The sequence below is a fragment of the Anomaloglossus baeobatrachus genome, chromosome 3 (genome assembly GCF_048569485.1).
Source record: "Anomaloglossus baeobatrachus isolate aAnoBae1 chromosome 3, aAnoBae1.hap1, whole genome shotgun sequence".
Taxonomy (NCBI): Eukaryota; Metazoa; Chordata; class Amphibia; order Anura; family Aromobatidae; genus Anomaloglossus; species Anomaloglossus baeobatrachus.
The window spans coordinates 18,158,197-18,179,271 of record NC_134355.1 but is presented as its reverse complement, the minus strand read 5'-3'; the positions used below and the strand labels follow the sequence as shown (position 1 = coordinate 18,179,271).

The window sequence follows — 21,075 nt, the reverse complement described above, 5'->3', positions numbered from 1 at the left end:
ACAACATGTGTACCCGCAAACAACAAAAAAATCCCGAAGGACAACAGGGCGGGTGCTGGGTCTCCCAATAAGAGCTAGAAGAAAAGGAATTTACGGTAAGTAACAAAATTCCCTTCTTCTTCAGCGCTCTATTGGGAGACCCAGACGATTGGGACGTCCAAAAGCTGTCCCTGGGTGGGTAAAGAAATACCGCATGTTAGAGCTGCAAAACAGCCCTCCCCTACGGGGGTGTCACTGCCGCCTGCAGGACTCTTCTACCTAAGCTGGCGTCCGCCGAAGCATAGGTATGCATCTGATAATGCTTGGTGAAAGTGTGCAGACTGGACCAGGTAGCTGCCTGGCACACTTGTTGAGCCGAAGCCTGGTGTCGTAATGCCCAGGACGCACCCACGGCTCTGGGTGAGTGGGCTTTTAGCCCTGAAGGAACCGGAAGCCCCGCAGAACGGTAGGCCTCTAGAATTGGTTCTTTGATCCATCGAGCCAGGGTGGCTTCAGAAGCCTGCAACCCCTTGCGCGGACCAGCGACAAGGACAAAAAATGCATCGGAACGGCGCGTGGGCGCCGTGCGGGAAATGTAGATTCTGATTGCTCTCACCAGATCTAACAAACGTAAGTCCTTTCCATACCGGTGAACCGGATGAGGACAAAAGGAAGGCAAGGATATATCCTGATTAAGATGAAATGAGGATACGACCTTAGGGAGAAACTCCGGAATGGGGCGCAGCACTACCTTGTCCTGGTGGAACACCAGGAAGGGAGCCTTGGATGACAGAGCTGCCAGCTCAGACACTCGCCGAAGCGATGTGATCGCAACGAGAAACGCCACCTTCTGTGACAGGCGAGAAATTAAACTTCCTTCAGAGGCTCGAAAGGCGGCTTCTGGAGAGCAACTAGTACCCTGTTGAGATCCCATGGATCTAACGGCCGCTTATACGGGGGTACGATATGACAGACCCCCTGTAGGAACGTGCGCACCCTAGAAAGTCGTGCTAGACGCTTCTGAAAGAATACGGATAGTGCCGAGACTTGCCCCTTAAGGGAGCCGAGCGACAAGCCCTTTTCTAACCCCGATTGCAGGAAGGAAAGAAAAGTAGGCAATGCAAATGGCCAGGGAGACCCTCCCTGAGCCGAGCACCAGGTTAAGAAAATCTTCCACGTTCTGTGGTAGATCTTAGCAGAGGTGGACTTCCTAGCCTGTTTCATGGTGGCAACGACCCCTTGGGATAATCCTGAAGACGCTAGGATCCAGGACTCAATGGCCACACATTCAGGTTCAGGGCCGCAGAATTCCGATGGAAAAACGGCCCTTGGGACAGTAATTCTGGCCGGCCTGGTAGTGACCACGGTCGGCCGACCGTGAGATGCCACAGATCCGGGTACCACAATCTCCTCGGCCAGTCTGGGGCGACGAGTATGACGCGGCTGCAATCGGATCTGATTTTTGCGCAGTACTCTGGGCAAGATTGCCAGAGGTGGAAACACATATGGGAGCCGGAACTGCGACCAATCTTGCACTAAGGCGTCTGCCGCCAGAGCTCTGTGATCGCGCGACCGCGCCATAAATGCCGGGACCTTGTTGTTGTGCCGAGACGCCATTAGGTCGACGTCCGGCACCCCCCAGCGGCGACAGATTTCCTGAAACACGTCCGGGTGAAGGGACCATTCCCCTGCGTCCATACCCTGGCGACTGAGGAAGTCTGCTTCCCATTTTTCTACGCCCGGGATGTGAACTGCGGATATGGTGGATGCTGTGTCCTCCACCCACATGAGGATTCGCCGGACTTCCTGGAAGGCTTGCCGACTGCGCGTCTCTCCTTGGTGGTTGATGTATGCCACCACTGTGGAGTTGTCCGACTGGATTCGGATCTGCTCTCTTTCTAGCCACTGCTGGAAAGCTAGTAGGGCAAGATACCCTGCCCTGATTTCCAGAACATTGATCTGAAGGGTGGACTCCTGCTGAGTCCACGTCCCCTGAGCCCTGTGGCGGAGACAAACTGCTCCCCACCCTGACAGACTCGCATCTGTCGTGACTACTGCCCAGGATGGGGGTAGGAAGGATCTTCACTGTGACAATGAGGTGGAAATACGCCACCATTGCAGAGAGTCCTTGGCCGTCTGGGAAAGGGAGACTTTCCTGTCCAGGGAGGTTGACTGCCCGTCCCATTGGCGGAGAATGTCCCATTGAAGTTGGCGCAGATGAAACTGCGCAAAGGGAACTGCCTCCATGGCTGCCACCATCTTCCCTAGGAAGTGCATGAGGCGCCTTAAGGGGTGCGACTGGCCTTGAAGGAGAGACTGCACCTCTGTCTGCAGTGAACGCTGCTTGTTCAGCGGAAGCTTCACTATCGCTGATAGAGTGTGAAACTCCATGCCGAGATACGTTAGTGATTGAGTCGGTGACAGATTTGACCTTGCCAGATTGATGATCCACCCGAAAGTCTGGAGAGTCTCCAGCGTAACATTCAGGCTGCGTTGGCATGCCTCGAGGGAGGGTGCTTTGACGAGTAGATCGTCCAAGTAAGGGATCACCGAGTGTCCCTGAGAGTGCAAGACTGCTACCACTGCTGCCATGACCTTGGTGAACACCCGTGGGGCTGTCGCCAGACCGAATGGCAGAGCTACGAACTGAAGATGGTCGTCTCCTAGCACAAAACGTAGAAAACGTTGGTGCTCCATAGCAATTGGCACGTGGAGATAGGCATCTTTGATGTCTGTTGAGGCAAGGAAGTCTCCTCGAGACATTGAGGTAATGACGGATCGGAGGGATTCCATCCGGAACCGCCTGGCGTGCACATGATTGTTGAGCAGTTTTAGGTCCAGAACAGGACGGAAGGAGCCGTCCTGTTTTGGAGCCACAAAGAGATTGGAGTACAAACCCTCGCCCTCGTTCCTGAGGGGGGGACAGGGATCACCACTCCTTCTGCTCTTAGAGCGTCCCCCGCCTGCAGCAGGGCATCTGCTCGGTGGAGAGGTGGGGCCGTTCTGAAGAATAGAGTCGGAGGACGAGAACAGAACACTGTCCTGTGCACGTGAGCACAATGTCCGCCACCCACCGGTCTGTGACCTGTGGCAGCTAAATGTCGCCAAAGGCGGGGGAGTCTGCCATCAACCGCGGATGCGGAGAGAGAGAGAGAGAGCTGAGAGTCATGAGGAGACCGCCTTGGTAGCGGTTTCTCCGGCTGCCTTCCTTGGGCGTGATTGAGCCCGGCCGGAATCTGAGCCCGTCTGAGGTTTTGTAGCCCTTTTGCACGAGGACAATTGGGACCTGCCCGAGCTTGGGAAGGACCGAAACCTCGACTGTACTTTTAGGACAGCCTTAATAGGGTAAGTCGCAGTGCAGACATTGCGGGGTTACGGACGCCTCTGCGGTACAGATGTACATGTGCTCAAGGCCAGCTGCGCAAGAACAGCTGAACAGGTTAGGTTGCCTATACGGCTGTGAATGCCGGAGCAACCGACACGCCGATAGCCTCCTAGACAGATTTCAACCAGAGTCCATCTGTCTGTGAATGGCATCTTTAAGTGAAGCCCCATCTCCAGTGCAACTATGGCTCTAGACGCAAGCCTGGAGATTGGAGAATCCACCTTTGGACCCTGGGTCCAGCGCTTGACCACGTCAGGGGAAAAGGGATAACGTGTATCTTTAAAAAACGTTTGGAGAAGACGCTTATCTGGTAAGCGTGGTGTTTCCGGATTGCTTCTCTGAAGTCAGCGTGGCCAGAAAAAAACTCAATATCCGTTTGAGATACTGAAAAGGGACTTCTCCTGCTGTGAAGCTGACTCCTCCACTGGGGGAGCTGAGGGAGAAAGATCCAACCTTCCATTGATGGACGCTATAGGATCATTCCGTATGGCGTTACCATCCGGTGTATCCGGATTGAGAGCGATGTCAGGATCAAAGTCCTGGAGAGCTGCCTTATCATACAGAGAGTCCTCCTGGGACCCCCCCGTTCCAAATGAGGTTGGTCAGGAAGATTGCCCATGGCCTGTCTGGACTGCAAGTCTCTATCTTATGACAATATATCTGTCGAAACTGCAACTCCGTCCCTGTCCTTGGACAGGGTTGACAGGTGGTTTCTTAGGCCACGACTAGTAGAGACCCCGGCAGACGAAGTGCTAGAGACCCCGGCAGACGAAGTGCTACAGGGGAGCATGCACACAATGGGACGGTGTCATGAATAGCATCCCATGTAGTAAAAACAGCACTGAAAAACTGTGTTGCTTTTTTGCCGCTGCCGACTAGCTATCTAGAAGTATATAGCCAAGAATGGTGACCGTACAGTGCAATGTATAGCATACAAGCATAAAGTACAAATGAACACTGCAGCACAAGCAATACAAGCAGCATAGAAGCCTGTGCCCTGGCACCTCTGCTCTTCTGCTGCTGTAGACTAGTCATCTAGGGGAATATAGCCCAGAAGAGTGACCATACAGTGCAATGTATAGCATACAAGCACAAGTACAAATGCACACTGCAGCCCATGCAATACAAGCAGCATAGAAAAAAACCTGTGCCCCAGCACCCTTGGTTTTCAGCTGCTGTAGTCTAGCCATTCCAGGAGAATATAGCTAAAACTAGCGACTGTACAGTGCAATGTATAGCATACAAGCATAAATACAAATGAACACTTCAGTACGTGCAATACAAGCAGCATAGAAAGCCTGTGCCTTAGCACACCTGCTTTCCTGCTGCTGATGTGTCGCTCTCCAAGCGGGCATATAGCGACCTATGCAGTTAAAATACACATGTACACACTGCAGTATATATTGGGGTCAGCACTATGTGTGCCGCTTACCGCCCGCCTATAAGCGGGTGTATGGACGCCATAGTCCTGCCTGGTTGCCGAAAGTCCGAGCTCGGACTGCGGTAATGGCTGCCGGCGTCTTCCCCAGCTCGTGTGAGGAGGGGCGGGCCGTGGGCGTGCCCCAAGTCAGAGCGGGAATCCGGCGTCCGACAGTGTGCAGTGAGAGGGCTGGAGCATGTAAAAAGGCTCCAGCCCTCGGCGCTGCTGATTGCTCAGCGCCTGTCCCCTTCCCTGAGTGACAGGGAGGGGGCGGGAACGAAGCGGCACTAGGCCGCAGAAGCCGGGGACTGGATTTATAAGCGCCGCCGCCGTAAAAGCGCGGTCGGCGCCCAGTCCCCGGCGGACTACAAGTCCCAGCCGCGCCGCCGCTCCCGGAGCGTCCGGCGCGGTAGTTCCCAATACACAAAGTCACTCAGCAAAGCTGCAGTGACTGTAACCCTTTACTGTCCCCGGCGCACTAGCACACCCAGCAAGTCTGGAGTGTGCTGTGTCTGTGTGTCCGGGGACACAGAGTACCTGTAATGGTGCAGGGCCATGTCCCTGAACGGTACTCCAGCTCCGTATCCAGCAGGTTCAAATGGGTCTGTGGATGGAGCCCGGCGTCAGAGCTTTGAGGCCGGCAGGATCCCACTTCCTCAGAGCCCCTCAGGGGGATGTGGAAGGAAAGCAGCATGTGGGCTCCAGCCTCCGTACCAGCAATAGGTACCTCAACCTTACAACACCATCAATGGGTAAGAAGGGAGCATGCTGGGAGCCCTATATGGGCCCTCTTTTCTTCCATCCGAAATAGTCAGCAGCTACTGCTGACTAAAATCTGTGGAGCTATGCATGGATGTCTGACCTCCTTCGCACAAAGCTTGAAAACTGGAGAACCCGTGATACCACGGGGGGGTATAGCCAGAAGGGGAGGGGCCTTGCACTTTTTAGTGTAGTGCTTTGTGTGGCCTCCGGAGGCAGTAGCTATACCCCAATCGTCTGGGTCTCCCAATAGAGCGCTGAAGAAAAGGAATTTACGGTAAGTAACAAAATTCCCTTCTTCTTCGGCGCTCCATTGGGAGACCCAGACGATTGGGACATCCAAAAGCTGTCCCTGGGTGGGTAAAGAAATACCTTATGTTAGAGCTGCGAAGACAGCCCTCCCCTACGGGGAGGCAACTGCCGCCTGCAGGACTCTTCTACCTAGGCTGGCGTCCGCCGAAGCATAGGTATGCACCTGATAATGTTTGGTGAAAGTGTGCAGACTCGACCAGGTAGCTGCCTGGCACACCTGTTGAGCCGTAGCCTGGTGTCGCAATGCCCAGGACGCACCCACGGCTCTGGTAGAATGGGCCTTCAGCCCTGATGGAACCGGAAGCCCAGCAGAACGGTAGGCTTCAAGAATTGGTTCTTTGATCCATCGAGCCAGGGTGGCCTTGGAAGCCTGCGACCCTTTGCGCTTACCAGCGACAAGGACAAAGAGTGCATCGGAGCGGCGCAGGGGCGCCGTGCGGGAAATGTAGATTCTGAGTGCTCTCACCAGATCTAACAAATGTAAATTCTTCTCATACCGATGAACTGCATGAGGACAAAAAGAAGGCAAAGAGATATCCTGATTAAGATGAAAAGAGGATACCACCTTCTGGAGAAACTCCTGAATGGGGCGCAGCACTACCTTGTCCTGGTGGAAAACCAGGAAGGGAGCCTTGCATGATAGCGCTGCTAGCTCAGACACTCTCCGAAGAGATGTGATCGCTACTAGAAAAGCCACTTTCTGTGATAGTCTAGAAAGTGAAACCTCCCTCAGAGGCTCGAAGGGCGGCTTCTGGAGGGCAACTAGTACCCTGTTCAGATCCCATGGATCTAACGGCCGCTTGTACGGGGGTACAATATGACGAACCCCCTGCAGGAACGTGCGCACCCTAGGAAGTCGTGCTAGACGCTTTTGAAAAAAGACGGATAGCGCCGAGACTTGCCCTTTAAGGGAGCCGAGCGACAAACCTTTTTCTAACCCAGATTGCAGGAAAGAAAGAGAGGTAAACAATGCAAATGGCCAGGGAGACACTCCCTGAGCAGAGCACCAGGATAAGAATATCCTCCACGTTCTGTGGTAGATCTTAGCGGACGTGGGCTTCCTAGCCTGTCTCATGGTGGCAACGACCCCTTGGGATAATCCTGAAGACCCTAGGATCCAGGACTCAATGGCCACACAGTCAGGTTCAAGGCCGCAGAATTCCGATGGAAAAACGGCCCTTGGGACAGTAAGTCTGGTCGGTCTGGTAGTGCCGACGGTTGGCTGACCGTGAGATGCCACAGATCCGGATACCACGCCCTCCTTGGCCAGTCTGGGGCGACGAGTATGACGCGGCTGCAGTCGGATCTGATCTTGCGTAGCACTCTGGGCAAGAGTGCCAGAGGTGGAAACACATAAGGGAGCCGGAACTGCGACCAATCTTGCACTAAGGCGTCTGCCGCCAGAGCTCTGTGATCGCGAAACCGTGCTATGAAGGTTGGGACCTTGTTGTTGTGCCTGGACGCCATTAGGTCGACGTCCGGCCTTCCCCAGCGGCTACAGATTTCCTGAAACACGTCCGGGTGAAGGGACCATTCCCCTGCGTCCATGCCCTGGCGGCTGAGGAAGTCTGCTTCCCAGTTTTCTACGCCGGGGATGTGAACTGCGGATACGGTGGAGGCCGTGGCTTCCACCCACATCAGAATCCGCCGGACTTCCTGGAAGGCTTGCCGACTGCGTGTCCCTCCTTGGTGATTGATGTATGCCACCGCTGTGGAGTTGTCCGACTGAATTCGGATCTGCTTTCCTTCCAGCCACTGCTGGAAGGCTAGTAGGGCAAGATACACTGCTCTGATTTCCAGAACATGGATCTGAAGGGTGGACTCCTGCTGAGTCCACGTACCCTGAGCCCTGTGGTGGAGAAAAACTGCTCCCCACCCTGACAGACTCGCGTCTGTCGTGACTACCGCCCAAGACGGTGGTAGGAAGGATCTTCCCTGTGATAATGAGGTGGGAAGAGGCCACCATTGCAGAGAGTCCTTCTGTGAAAAGGATACTTTCCTGTTCAGGGATGTTGACTTCCCGTCCCATTGGCGGAGAATGTCCTAATAAGAGGACGCAGATGAAACTGCGCAAACGGAACCGTCCCATTGCCGCCACCAACTTCCCGAGGAAGTGCATGAGGCGTCTTAAGGAGTGCGACTGACCTTGAAGGAGAGTCTGCACCCCAGTCTGTAGTGACCGCTGCTTGTCCAGCGGAAGCTTCACTAGCGCTGAGAGGGTATGAAACACCATGCCAAGATACGTTAGTGATTGGGTCGGTGACAGGTTTGACTTTGAGAAGTCGATGATCCACCCGAACGTCTGGAGAGTCTCCAGCGCAACATTCAGGCTGAGTTGGCATGCCTCTTGAGAGGGTGCCTTGACAAGTAGATCGTCCAAGGGAGGGATCACAGAGTGTCCCTGTGAGTGCAAGACTGCTACCACTGCCGCCATGACCTTGGTGAACACCCGTGGGGCTGTCTGTCGCCAGACCGAATGGCAGAGCTACGAACTGAAGATGGTCGTCTCCCATCACGAAACGTAGAAAACATTGGTGCTCTGTAGCAATCGGCACGTGGAGATAAGCATCTTTGATGTCTATTGATGCTAGGAAATATCCTTGAGACATTGAGGCAATGACGGAGCGGAGGGTTCCATCCGGAACCGCCTGGCCTCCACGTGCTTGTTGAGCAGTTTTAGGTCCAGAACGGAACGGGAAGAGCCATCCTTTTTTGGCACCACAACCAGATTGGAGGAAAACCGTGTCTTGTTCCTGAAGAGGAACAGGGATTACCACTCCTTCTGCCTGCAGAAGAGCATCGGCTCGGTGGGGAGGTGGGGACGTTCTGAAGAATCGAGTCGGAGGACGAGAACAGAACCCTGTCCTGTGCACGTGGGCACACTGTCCCTCACCCACCGGTCTGTGACCTGTGGCAGCTAAATGTCGCAAAGGCGAGCGAGTCTGCCATCAACCGCGGATGCGGAGAGATGAGAGAGCTGAGAGTCATGAGGAGACCGCCTTGGTAGCGGTTCCTCCGGCTGCCTTCCTTGGGCGTGATTGAGCCCCCGGAAACTGAGCCCCTCTGAGGCTTTTCAGCTCTTTTGGACGAGGACAATTGGGACCTGCCCGAGCTTGGGAAGGACCGAAACCTCGACTGTCCTTCCAGGACAGCATTAATAGGGTAAGTCGCAATGCAGACATTGCGAGGTTACGGACGCCCCTGCGGCACAAATGTACATATGCTCAAGACCAGCTGTGCAAGAACAGCTGAAAAGCTTAGGGTGCCCATACGGCTGTAAATGCCGGAGCAACCGACCCGCCGATAGCCTCATAGACAGATTTCAACCACAGTCTGTCTGGCATCTTTAAGTGAAGTCCCATCTCCACTGCAACTATAGCTCTAGCCGCAAGCCTGGAGATTGGAGAATCCACCTTTGGACCCTGGGTCCAGCGCTTGACCACGTCAGGGGAAAAGGATAACGTGTATCCTTAATACGTTTGGAGAAAACGCTTATCTGGTAAGCGTGGTGTTCCTGGACTGCTTCTCTGAAGTCAGCGTGGTCAGAAAAAAACTCAAAATACGTTTGAGCTACTGAAATGGGACTTCTCCTGTTGTGAAGCTGACTCCTCCGCTGGGGGCGCTGAGGGAGAAAGATCCAACATTCCATTGATGGACGCTATAGGATCATTCCTTATGGCGTCACCATCCGGTGTATCCGGATTGTAAAAGCGCGGTCGGCGCCAAGTCCCCGGCGCACTACAAGTCCCAGCCGCGCCGCCGCTCCCGGAGCGTCCGGCGCGGTAGTTCCCCATACATAAAGTCACTCAGCTAGGCTGCAGTGACTGTAACCCCTTACTGTCCCCGGCGCACTAGCACACCCAGCAAGTCTGGAGTGTGCTGTGCCTGTGTGTACGGGGACACAGAGTACCTGAATGGTGCAGGGCCATGTCCCTGAACGGTACCCAGCTCCGTATCCAGCAGGTTCAATGGGTCTGTGGATGGAGCCCGGCCTCAGGGCTTTGGGGCCGGTAAGATCCCACTTCCTCAGAGCCCCTCAGGGGGATGTGGAAGGAAAACAGCATGTGGGCTCCAGCCGCCGTACCAGCAATAGGTACCTCAACCTTACAAACCACAAGCGGGGTGAGAAGGGAGCATGCTGGGGGCCCCATATGGGCCCTCTTTTCTTCCATCCGATATAGTCAGCAGCTACTGCTGACTAAACAGTGGAGCTATGCGTGGATGTCTGACCTCCTTCGCACAAAGCAGAAAACTGGTGAGCCAGTGATCCCACTGGGGGTGTATAGCCAGAAGGGGAGGGGCCTTACACTTTTTAGTGTAATGCTTTGTGTGGCCTCCGGAGGCAGTAGCTATACACCCAATCGTCTGGGTCTCCCAATGGAGCGCCGAAGAAAGTACACTAATATAACACTGAGGCACTAGTGGGGCCAGCACTAAAGTGCTGCTTACCGCCCGCTTAGGAGCGGGTGTGTGGTCGCCGAAATCCCTTTAGTCTGGGTCTCCCAGAGCCTGCTGCCTTTCCCCAGCCAGACTGCATGTGTAATGGCTGCCGGCGTCCTTGTGGAGAGGGGGGGCGGGCCCTGGGCGTATACAGACGAAGAGCGGGAAGCCTGCTTCCCACTGTGCCTAGTGAGAGGGCTGGAGCATGTAAATAAAGCTCCAGCCCTCGGCGCTGCCAATTGAGCAGCGTCTCTCCCCTACCCTGATTGACAGGGTGGGGGCGGGAACGAAGCGGCGCTAGGCCGCAGAAGCCGGGGGCTAAAGTTAGAAGCGCCGCCGCCGTAAAAGCGCGGTCGGCGCAAAGTCCCCGGCGCACCACAAGTCGCAGCTGCGCCGCCGCTCCAGGAGCGGTCGGCGCAGTAGTTCCCAACATGTAACGTCACTCAGCAAAGCTGCAGTGACCTAACCCCAGCGCACAGCGCTACTGTCCCCGGCGCACTATAATGCTCAGCAAGCCTTGAGAGTGTCCGTGCCTGCCGGGGACACAGAGTACCTGAAAGTTGCAGGGCCTTGTCCCTGAACGGCACTCCCGCTCCAAATCCAGCAGGTTCTCTGGGTCTGTGGATGGAGCCCGGCCTCAGGGCTTGGGGGCCGGCAAGATCCCACTTCCACAGAGCCCTCCAGGGGATGTGGAAGGAAAACAGCATGTGGGCTCCAGCCTCTGTACCAGCAATAGGTACCTCAACCTTACAAGCACCACCGCGGGTGAGAAGGGAGCATGCTGGGGGCCCCATATGGGCCCTCTTTTCTTCCATCCGATATAGCCAGCAGCTACTGCTGACTACAAACAGTGGAGCTATGCGTGGATGTCTGACCTCCTTCGCACAAAGTAGAAAACTGGTGAGCCAGTGATCCCACTGGGGGTGTATAGCCAGAAGGGGAGGGGCCTTACACTTTTTAGTGTAATTGCTTTGTGTGGCCTCCGGAGGCAGTGCTATACACCCCAATCGTCTGGGTCTCCCAATGGAGCGCCGAAGAAAACCAACCTCATATGACAGTTACATGGATGTAGAGCTAAAAGAAAAGTTACGGGCGGCACGGTGGCTCAGTGGTTAGCACTGCAGTCTTGCGGGGGCTCAGTGGTTAGCACTGCAGTCTTGCGGGGGCTCAGTGGTTAGCACTGCAGTCTTGCGGGGGCTCAGTGGTTAGCACTGCAGTCTTGCGGGGGCTCAGTGGTTAGCACTGCAGTCTTGCGGGGGCTCAGTGGTTAGCACTGCAGTCTTGCGGGGGCTCAGTGGTTAGCACTGCAGTCTTGCGGGGGCTCAGTGGTTAGCACTGCAGTCTTGCGGGGGCTCAGTGGTTAGCACTGCAGTCTTGCGGGGGCTCAGTGGTTAGCACTGCAGTCTTGCAGCGCTGGGGTCCTGGGTTCAATTCCCACCAAGGACACCATCTGCAAGGACTTTGTATGTTCTCCCCGTGTTTGCGTTTCCTCCGGGGTCTACGGTTTCCTCCCACACTCCAAAGACATACAGATAGGGAATTTAGATTGTGAGCCCCAATGGGGACAGTGATGCCAATGTATGTAAAGCGCTGCGGAATTAATAGCGCTATATAAATGAATACAATTATTATTATTATTATTATTATGGCTCTTGGAAGAACGGGAGGAAAAAAAAAATAAATAAATATTGATAACAGCCATATCATGAAGGGGTTAATTCAGATATTTTGAGCCCCATGTAGAGGTGGTAGTTACCTGTCGGTGGGGTCCACACACAATAGTCGGGGTCGTCCTCTGGGTAGGTGGAGGAGAGCGCTCCTGGTGGGGGCTGCAGAGACAGAGACATTCCCGGACCATTATCCTCTGCTTCTCGCCTTGCAGAATACAGACACCGGGACAATAGAGAGTCACTCACCCGGCTCGGGCCGAGCACCCGCTTCTGTCTCGCGGCCGAGGCCTTCGGACCTGTCGTCTCCTCTTCCTCATCTTCAGTCTTGGTGGCTAAAAAAAAACAGGAAATATGGTTCCAAACAAAGTAGCTCAGTCATTTCTGGAGGTCATTAAGATATTTTGACGATACGGTTACAGGGATCACTCTAAAAATATAGAATATTTTCGGAAAAAATATTTAAAAAAACCACAATTCTTCCAAGCCAAGTCTTTATCATAGTGTTAAAGGGAACCAGTCACCAGGTTTTTCCACTATGAAACCGAAAGAATCCCCTTCTGCGGCTCCGGGGCTGCATGCTATGAAGGTGCACCTTGGGCCTGATGCCTCTGACAGACCCCGAATAAAACCTGACCATTAGGTATACTAATGACCTGTGGGGCTCAGATGGGGGTGCTCCTTTTCGTGGCCGGTCCGCAGCGTCAGCAGGGGCCGGTCCGCAGCGTCAGCAGGGGCCGGTCCGCAGCGTCAGCAGGGGCCGGTCCGCAGCGTCAGCAGGGGCCGGTCCGCAGCGTCAGCAGGGGCCGGTCCGCAGCGTCAGCAGGGGCCGGTCCGCAGCGTCAGCAGGGGCCGGTCCGCAGCGTCAGCAGCGGGTGAGTGGCGGAGCAGGCCGTGATCCCAGTTCAAATGATTGGCGGCTGGAGCGGCGCATGAGCAGATGGCGCTCTCATCCAAGGGCATCCTTGAAAACCGGGACCGCGGACACACAGACACCTGCCGCACAGCCATCCGCCCGCACGCAGAGAGTGGCAGCCAGCAGGCCGCCCGCCCACCCACACAGAGAGGCAGCCGGTACCAACAAGCACCCAGCTGCCTCCCGCACGCAGCCACAGGCACCCAGCTGCCTCCCACACACACCCGGTCACCGCACAGACAGCGCCCCCCCGGTAAGGCTATATTTGGATTTTAAGACGCACCCTTCATTTTCCTCCCAAATTTTTGGGAGGAAAAGTGCGTCTTATCCGAAAAATACGGTATCTCTCTATATCTATAATTCTGAATTATCAACTACCGGATTACAGGATCTTCACTGGGTATAATAGTCACTGGATTATAAAAATTCCACTGTATATATTCTCTGCTGGACTATCAGAATCAGAGTATATATATTCTGCACTGGATTATAAAGCACCGGATTACAGGATCCTCACTGTGTGTGTATGTGTGTGTGTGTAATATATATATATATATATATATATACATAGTTCTGGATTATCAGATTACAGGACTCTCACTGTGTGTGTGTGTAATATATATATATATATATATATATATATATATATATATATATATATATATATATATATATATAGTTCTGGATTATCAGATGCCAGATTACAGGACTCTCACTGTGTGTGTAATATATATATATATATATATAGTTCTGGATTATCAGATGCCAGATTACAGGACTCTCACTGTGTGTGTGTGTGTGTAATATATATATATAGTTCTGGATTATCAGATGCCGGATTACAGGACTCTCACTTTATGTATTCTGCACATCGTGAGTGACATTTTATGTGAGTTGTGTGTATCGTTGCTTACCTGGAGGACTGCGGCTCTTCGGGGTCCTCGGGCTGGCGGAGGGGGGCTCTGATCTTTTTTTTGGCTCTTCACTTTGGATTTTCTCCTCCACATCAGTAACTGCAAACACAAGACCAGGTCATGTGACATTTCATCTACCTCCCGGAAACCATCGGCGGCTGCACTACCTCTGCTACATGTGACGAGTCCCAGCACGGAGTACACAGGTCTGGGGTCAGCAAGCAGAGGTACTTCAGCTGCTGTGAAGATACAACTCTCCCCAGGCCCATGAGGTAGGCTCGGAGCTGTGGATTCCCATCAGCTGGAGTACCACTGGTTACTGATACCTGATATTAGATCTGTAGGTTCTGTAACTTGGCCCTTGTAGACCTGGCATTTCAATTCCTAGCCATTTTTAAAATCTCTGCTTGCTGTCACTGGAGGAGCACGTCATTGCGCACAGGCTGAAAACCTGGAAAAGCAAATTACTTCTCACATCTGAGGGGCCGTTACAGTTACATCCAGGCCAAGCAATCATCTGGGAGCGGAAAAGCTCAGAACAGGGTTTTGCTCACAGAGGATTGTCTAGATTGGAAACAGTGTAACAGACCCTCAGCTGTGGGAAATGTTCAGGTTTTTCAGCCTCTGGATGTAAGCAAGCAGAGATCCTGAAAATGGTGAGAACGCTGCAGTATTCCCAGACAGTGATTTTATATACAGGTCGTGCAGGAAGCTAGGAGAGTCCCAGAAGCATGGAGTACCTCCCTTACCCCGGGCGGGGCAGACGCTGTTCTCAGGGATTGGCTCCATAGTGTCGCTCTGTACCGGTCGGCTCTCTGCGCGGCTGTCGCTGGCGGTCTCCATGCTGTCGCTGGCGGTCTCCATGCTGTTGTCTTCTTCCTCCTCCTCTTCTTCTGGCTCATCATCACCTTTCATGGTGAACAGGCTGGGGGGAAGGTCGCTCCGTTTTGGGGGCAGCCTCTGTAACAAGAATGTATTCTCAAACATTTGTAGGGTCCTAGTCACTGCTAAAGCTAGTGTACAGAGCTGGCTGGGACTTGTAGTCCCCCAGTTCAATAACAATGGATAAGAATAATAGGGGGTCAGATGGCACAGGAAAGAAGGGAATTTTGTTACTTACCGTAAATTCCTTTTCTTCTAGCTCCTATTGGGAGACCCAGACGATTGGGTGTATAGCACTGCCTCCGGAGGCCACACAAAGCAATTACACTAAAAAGTGTAAGGCCCCTCCCCTTCTGGCTATACACCCCCAGTGGGATCACTGGCTCACCAGTTTTAGTGCAAAAGCAAGAAGGAGGAAAGCCAATAACTGGTTTAAACAAATTCTCTCCGAGTAACATCGTAGAACTGAAAACCATTCAACATGAACAACATGTGTACCCGAAAACAACCAAAAATCCCAAAGGACAACAGGGCGGGTGCTGGGTCTCCCAATAGGAGCTAGAAGAAAAGGAATTTACGGTAAGTAACAAAATTCCCTTCTTCTTCGGCGCTCCATTGGGAGACCCAGACGATTGGGACGTCCAAAAGCTGTCCCTGGGTGGGTAAAGAAATACCTCATGTTAGAGCTGCAAGACAGCCCTCCCCTACGGGGAGGCAACTGCCGCCTGCAGGACTCTTCTACCTAGGCTGGCGTCCGCCGAAGCATAGGTATGCACCTGATAATGTTTGGTGAAAGTGTGCAGACTCGACCAGGTAGCTGCCTGGCACACCTGTTGAGCCGTAGCCTGGTGTCGTAATGCCCAGGACGCATCCACGGCTCTGGTAGAATGGGCCTTCAGCCCTGACGGAACCTGAAGCCCAGCAGAACGGTAGGCTTCAAGAATTGGTTCTTTGATCCATCGAGCCAGGGTGGCCTTAGAAGCCTGCGACCCTTTGCGCTGACCAGCGACAAGGACAAAGAGTGCATCCGAACGGCGCAAGGGCGCCGTGCGGGAAATGTAGATTCTGAGTGCTCTCACCAGATCTAACAAATGTAAATCTTTCTCATACCGATGAACTGCATGCGGATAAAAGGAAGGCAAGGAGATATCCTGATTAAGATGAAAAGAGGATACCACCTTCGGGAGAAACTCCTGAATGGGGCGCAGCACAACCTTGTCCTGGTGGAAGACCAGGAAGGGAGCCTTGGATGATAGTGCTGCTAGCTCAGACACTCTCCGAAGAGACGTGACCGCTACCAGAAAAGCCACTTTCTGTGATAGTCTAGAAAGTGAAACCTCCCTCAGAGGCTCGAAGGGCGGCTTCTGGAGGGCAACTAGTACCCTGTTCAGATCCCATGGATCTAACGGCCGCTTGTACGGGGGTACAATATGACAAACCCCCTGCAGGAACGTGCGTACCTTAGAAAGGCGTGCCAAACGCCTCTGAAAAAAGACGGATAGCGCCGAGACTTGCCCTTTAAGGGAGCTGAGCGACAAACCTTTTTCTAACCCAGATTGCAGGAAAGAAGAAAGGTAGGCAATGCAAATGGCCAGGGAGACACTCCCTGAGCAGAGGACCAGGATAAGAATATCCTCCACGTTCTGTGGTAGATCTTAGCGGACGTGGGCTTCCTAGCCTGTCTCATGGTGGCAACGACCCCTTGGGACAATCCTGAAGACGCTAGGATCCAGGACTCAATGGCCACACAGTCAGGTTCAGGGCCGCAGAATTCCGATGGAAAAACGGCCCTTGGGACAGCAAGTCTGGTCGGTCTGGTAGTGCCCACGGTTGGCCAACCGTGAGATGCCACAGATCCGGATACCACGCCCTCCTTGGCCAGTCTGGGGCGACAAGTATGACGCGGCTGCAATCGGATCTGATCTTGCGTAGCACTCTGGGCAAGAGTGCCAGAGGTGGAAACACATAAGGGAGCCGGAACTGCGACCAATCTTGCACTAGGGCGTCTGCCGCCAGCGCTCTTTGATCGCGAGACCGTGCCATGAAGGTTGGGACCTTGTTGTTGTGCCGTGACGCCATTAGGTCGACGTCCGGCACCCCCCAGCGGCGACAGATTTCCTGAAACACGTCTGGGTGAAGGGACCATTCCCCTGCGTCCATGCCCTGGCGACTGAGGAAGTCTGCTTCCCAGTTTTCTACGCCGGGGATGTGAACTGCGGATATGGTGGAGGCTGTGGCTTCCACCCACATCAGAATCCGCCGGACTTCCTGGAAGGCTTGCCGACTGCGTGTCCCCCCTTGGTGATTGATGTATGCCACCGCTGTGGAGTTGTCCGACTGAATTCGGATCTGCTTTCCTTCCAGCCACTGCTGGAAGGCTAGTAGGGCAAGATACACTGCTCTGATTTCCAGAACATTGATCTGAAGGCTGGACTCCTGCCGAGTCCACGTACCCTGAGCCCTGTGGTGGAGAAAAACTGCTCCCCACCCTGACAGACTCGCGTCTGTCGTGACCACCGCCCAAGACGGTGGTAGGAAGGATCTTCCCTGTGATAATGAGGTGGGAAGAAGCCACCACTGCAGAGAGTCCTTGGCCGTCTGGGAAAGGGAGACTTTCCTGTCTAGGGATGTTGACTTCCCGTCCCATTGGCGGAGAATGTCCCATTGAAGTGGACGCAGATGAAACTGCGCAAACGGAACCGCCTCTATTGCCGCCACCATCTTCCCGAGGAAGTGCATGAGGCGTCTTAAGGAGTGCGACTGACTTTGAAGGAGAGCCTGCACCCCAGTCTGTAGAGACCGCTGCTTGTCCAGCGGAAGCTTCACTATCGCTGAGAGAGTATGAAACTCCATGCCAAGATACGTTAGTGATTGGGTCGGTGACAGATTTGACTTTGGGAAGTTGATGATCCACCCGAACGCCTGGAGAGTCTCCAGTGCAACGTTCAGGCTGAGTTGGCATGCCTCTTGAGAGGGTGCCTTGACCAGTAGATCGTCCAAGTAAGGGATCACAGAGTGTCCGTGAGAGTGCAAGACTGCTACCACTGCCGCCATGATCTTGGTGAACACCCGAGGGGCTGTCGCCAGACCAAATGGCAGAGCTACGAACTGAAGATGGTCGTCTCCTATCACGAAGCGTAGAAAGCGTTGGTGCTCTGTAGCAATCGGCACGTGGAGATAAGCATCTTTGATGTCTATTGATGCTATGAAATCTCCTTGAGACATTGAGGCAATGACTGAGCGGAGGGATTCCATCCGGAACCGCCTGGCGTTCACATGCTTGTTGAGCAGTTTTAGGTCCAGAACAGGACGGAAGGAGCCGTCCTTTTTTGGAACCACAAAGAGATTGGAGTAAAATCCTCGCCCCCGTTCCTGAGGGGGGACAGGGATCACGACTCCTTCTGCTCTTAGAGAGTCCACCGCCTGCAGCAGGGCATCTGCTCGGTTGGGGTGTGGGGAGGTTCTGAAGAACCGAAGTGGAGGTCGAGAACTGAACTCGATTCTGTACCCGCGAGACAAAATGTCTGTTACCCACCGGTCTTTGACCTGTGACAGCCAAATGTCGCAAAAGCGGGAGAGCCTGCCACCGACCGAGGATGCGGAGGGAGGAGGCCGAAAGTCATGAGGTAGCCGCTTTGGAAGCGGTTCCTCCATTTGCTTTCCTGGGACGTGAGTGAGCCCGCCAGGAATCTGAGCTCCCTTGTTCTTTCTGAGTCCTTTTGGACGAGGAGAATTGGGCCTTGCCCGAGCCTCGAAAGGACCGAAACCTCGACTGCCACTTTTTCTGTTGAGGTTTACTTGCTCTGGGCTGTGGTAAGGAAGAGTCCTTACCCTTGGACTGTTTTATGATTTCAGCCAATGGCTCACCAAACAGTCTGTCTCTAGATAATGGCAAGCTGGTTAAGCATTTTTTGGAACCAGCATCTGCTTTCCAGTCCTTTAACCACAAGGCTCTGCGCAAAACCACAGAATTGGCGGACGCCATAGCGGTACGGCTCGTAGATTCTAGGACAGCATTGATAGCATAGGTCGCAAACGCAGACATTTGCGAAATTAGGGACGCCACTTGCGGCACTGCTGGATGTATGATAGCATCCACCTGTGCTAAACCAGCTGAAATAGCTTGGAGTGCCCACACGGCCGCGAATGCTGGAGCAAACGACGCGCCGATAGCTTCATAGACAGATTTCAACCAAAGGTCCATCTGTCTGTCGTTGGCATCTTTAAGTGAAGCGCCATCCTCTACTGCGACTATGGATCTAGCCGCAAGCTTGGAAATTGGGGGATCCACCTTTGGACACTGGGTCCAGCGTTTGGTCACCTCAGCAGGAAAAGGGTAACGGGTATCCCTAGAACGTTTAGAAAAACGCTTGTCTGGATGAGCGTCGTGTTTCTGGATCGATTCTCTGAAGTCAGAGTGGTCCGAAAAAGCACTTAATTTACGCTTGGGATACAGGAAATGGAACTTCTCCTGCTGTGCCGCTGCCTCCTCTTCAGAAGGGGCTGGGGGAGAAATATCCAACAGTCTATTAATTGCCGATATAAGGTCATTAACCATGGCGTCACCATCAGGGGCATCCAGATTGAGAGGGGTCTCAGGATTAGAATCCTGGTCACCGTCCTCAGTCTCATCACAGAGAGACTCTTCTCGCTGAGACCCTGAGCAGTGTGAGGACGTGGAGGGTCTTTCCCAGCGAGCTCGCTTAGGCTGCCTGGGACTGTCATCTGAGTCAGAGACTTCAGCCTGTGATGCTTGAGACCCCCTTGAAGTACGGATTAGTTCCAACTGAGGGGGACCGGAGAGCATAGACACAGCAGTGTCCATGGTCTGAGTAACTGGCCTGGACTGCAAGGTCTCCAGGATTTTTAACATAGTCACAGACATTTTGTCAGCAAAAACTGCAAAGTCTGTCCCCGTCACCGGGGCAGGGTTCACAGGCGTCTCTGCCTGGGCTACCACCACATTAGGCTCTGGCTGACGGAGTGCCACTGGGACTGAACATTGCATACAATGTGAGTCTTTGGAGCCTGCCGGTAGATCAGCCCCACATGCAGTACAAACAGTGTACACAGCCTGTGCCTTGGCACCCTTGCGTTTTGCGGATGACATGTTGCTGCCTCCTCAGAGCAATACAGGGTGTCCAGCCAAGAAGCGACCTTACAGTGCAAATATATATATATATGGTACTAAGAAAAAAGTACACTAATATAACACTGAGGCACAAGTGGGGCCAGCACTAAAGTGCAGCTTACCGCCCGCTTAGGAGCGGGTGTGTGGTCGCCGAAATCCCTTTAGTCTGGGTCTCCCAGAGCCTGCTGCCTTTCCCCAGCCAGACCGCATGTGTAATGGCTGCCGGCGTCCTTGTGGAGAGGGGGGGCGGGCCCTGGGCGTATACAGACGAAGAGCGGGAAGCCTGCTTCCCACTGTGCCTAGTGAGAGGGCTGGAGCATGTAAATAAAGCTCCAGCCCTCGGCGCTGCCAATTGAGCAGCGTCTCTCCCCTACCCTGATTGACAGGGTGGGGGCGGGAACGAAGCGGCACTAGGCCGCAGAAGCCGGGGGCTAAAGTTAGAAGCGCCGCCGCCGTAAAAGCGCGGTCGGCGCAAAGTCCCCGGCGCACCACAAGTCGCAGCTGCGCCGCCGCTCCAGTAGCGGTCGGCGCAGTAGTTCCCAACATGTAACGTCACTCAGCAAAGCTGCAGTGACCTAACCCCAGCGCACAGCGCTACTATCCCCGGCGCACTATAACGCTCAGCAAGCCTTGAGAGTGTCCGTGCCTGCCGGGGACACAGAGTACCTGAAAGTTGCAGGGCCTTGTCCCTGAACGGCACTCCCGCTCCAAATCCAGCAGGTTCTCTGGGTCTGTGGATGGAGCCCGGCCTCAGGGCTTGGAGGCCGGTAAGATCCCACTTCCACAGAGCCCTAAGGGGATGTGGAAGGAAAACAGCATGTGGGCTCCAGCCTCTGTACCAGCAATAGGTACCTCAACCTTACAAGCACCACCGCGGGTGAGAAGGGAGCATGCTGGGGGCCCCATATGGGCCCTCTTTTCTTCCATCCGATATAGCCAGCAGCTACTGCTGACTACAAACAGTGGAGCTATGCGTGGATGTCTGACCTCCTTCGCACAAAGCAGAAAACTGGTGAGCCAGTGATCCCACTGGGGGTGTATAGCCAGAAGGGGAGGGGCCTTACACTTTTTAGTGTAATTGCTTTGTGTGGCCTCCGGAGGCAGTGCTATACACCCAATCGTCTGGGTCTCCCAATAGAGCGCTGAAGAAAAAAAAAAAAACCTGGAGAAACTGCCATTATCATAAAATAAGGGTGGTCACCCAGCTTTACCAGAGTCCAGAAAGGCAGATCTACCTCACGGTTTCCTGACATGTCGCCCATCCCGAGGC

General features: G+C 53.9%; 1 protein-coding gene across 2 annotated transcripts in view; it reads right to left on the bottom strand.

Moving 5' to 3' along the window:
* Positions 1-21,075, bottom strand: part of SLC4A1AP (solute carrier family 4 member 1 adaptor protein) — an 80,770-nt gene that overhangs the window by 20,507 nt on the left and 39,188 nt on the right. Inside the window, exons 10-13 of one of the 2 annotated variants that reach the window (XM_075339025.1) lie at positions 14,533-14,752; positions 13,793-13,891; positions 12,212-12,297; positions 12,052-12,124 (exon numbers count right to left, since the gene is read on the bottom strand). In XM_075339025.1, coding sequence (XP_075195140.1) covers positions 12,052-12,124; positions 12,212-12,297; positions 13,793-13,891; positions 14,533-14,752 — 478 coding nt within the window. The remainder of the gene's footprint in view (positions 1-12,051; positions 12,125-12,211; positions 12,298-13,792; positions 13,892-14,532; positions 14,753-21,075) is intronic. The other variant, XM_075339026.1, reaches the window with a different exon arrangement.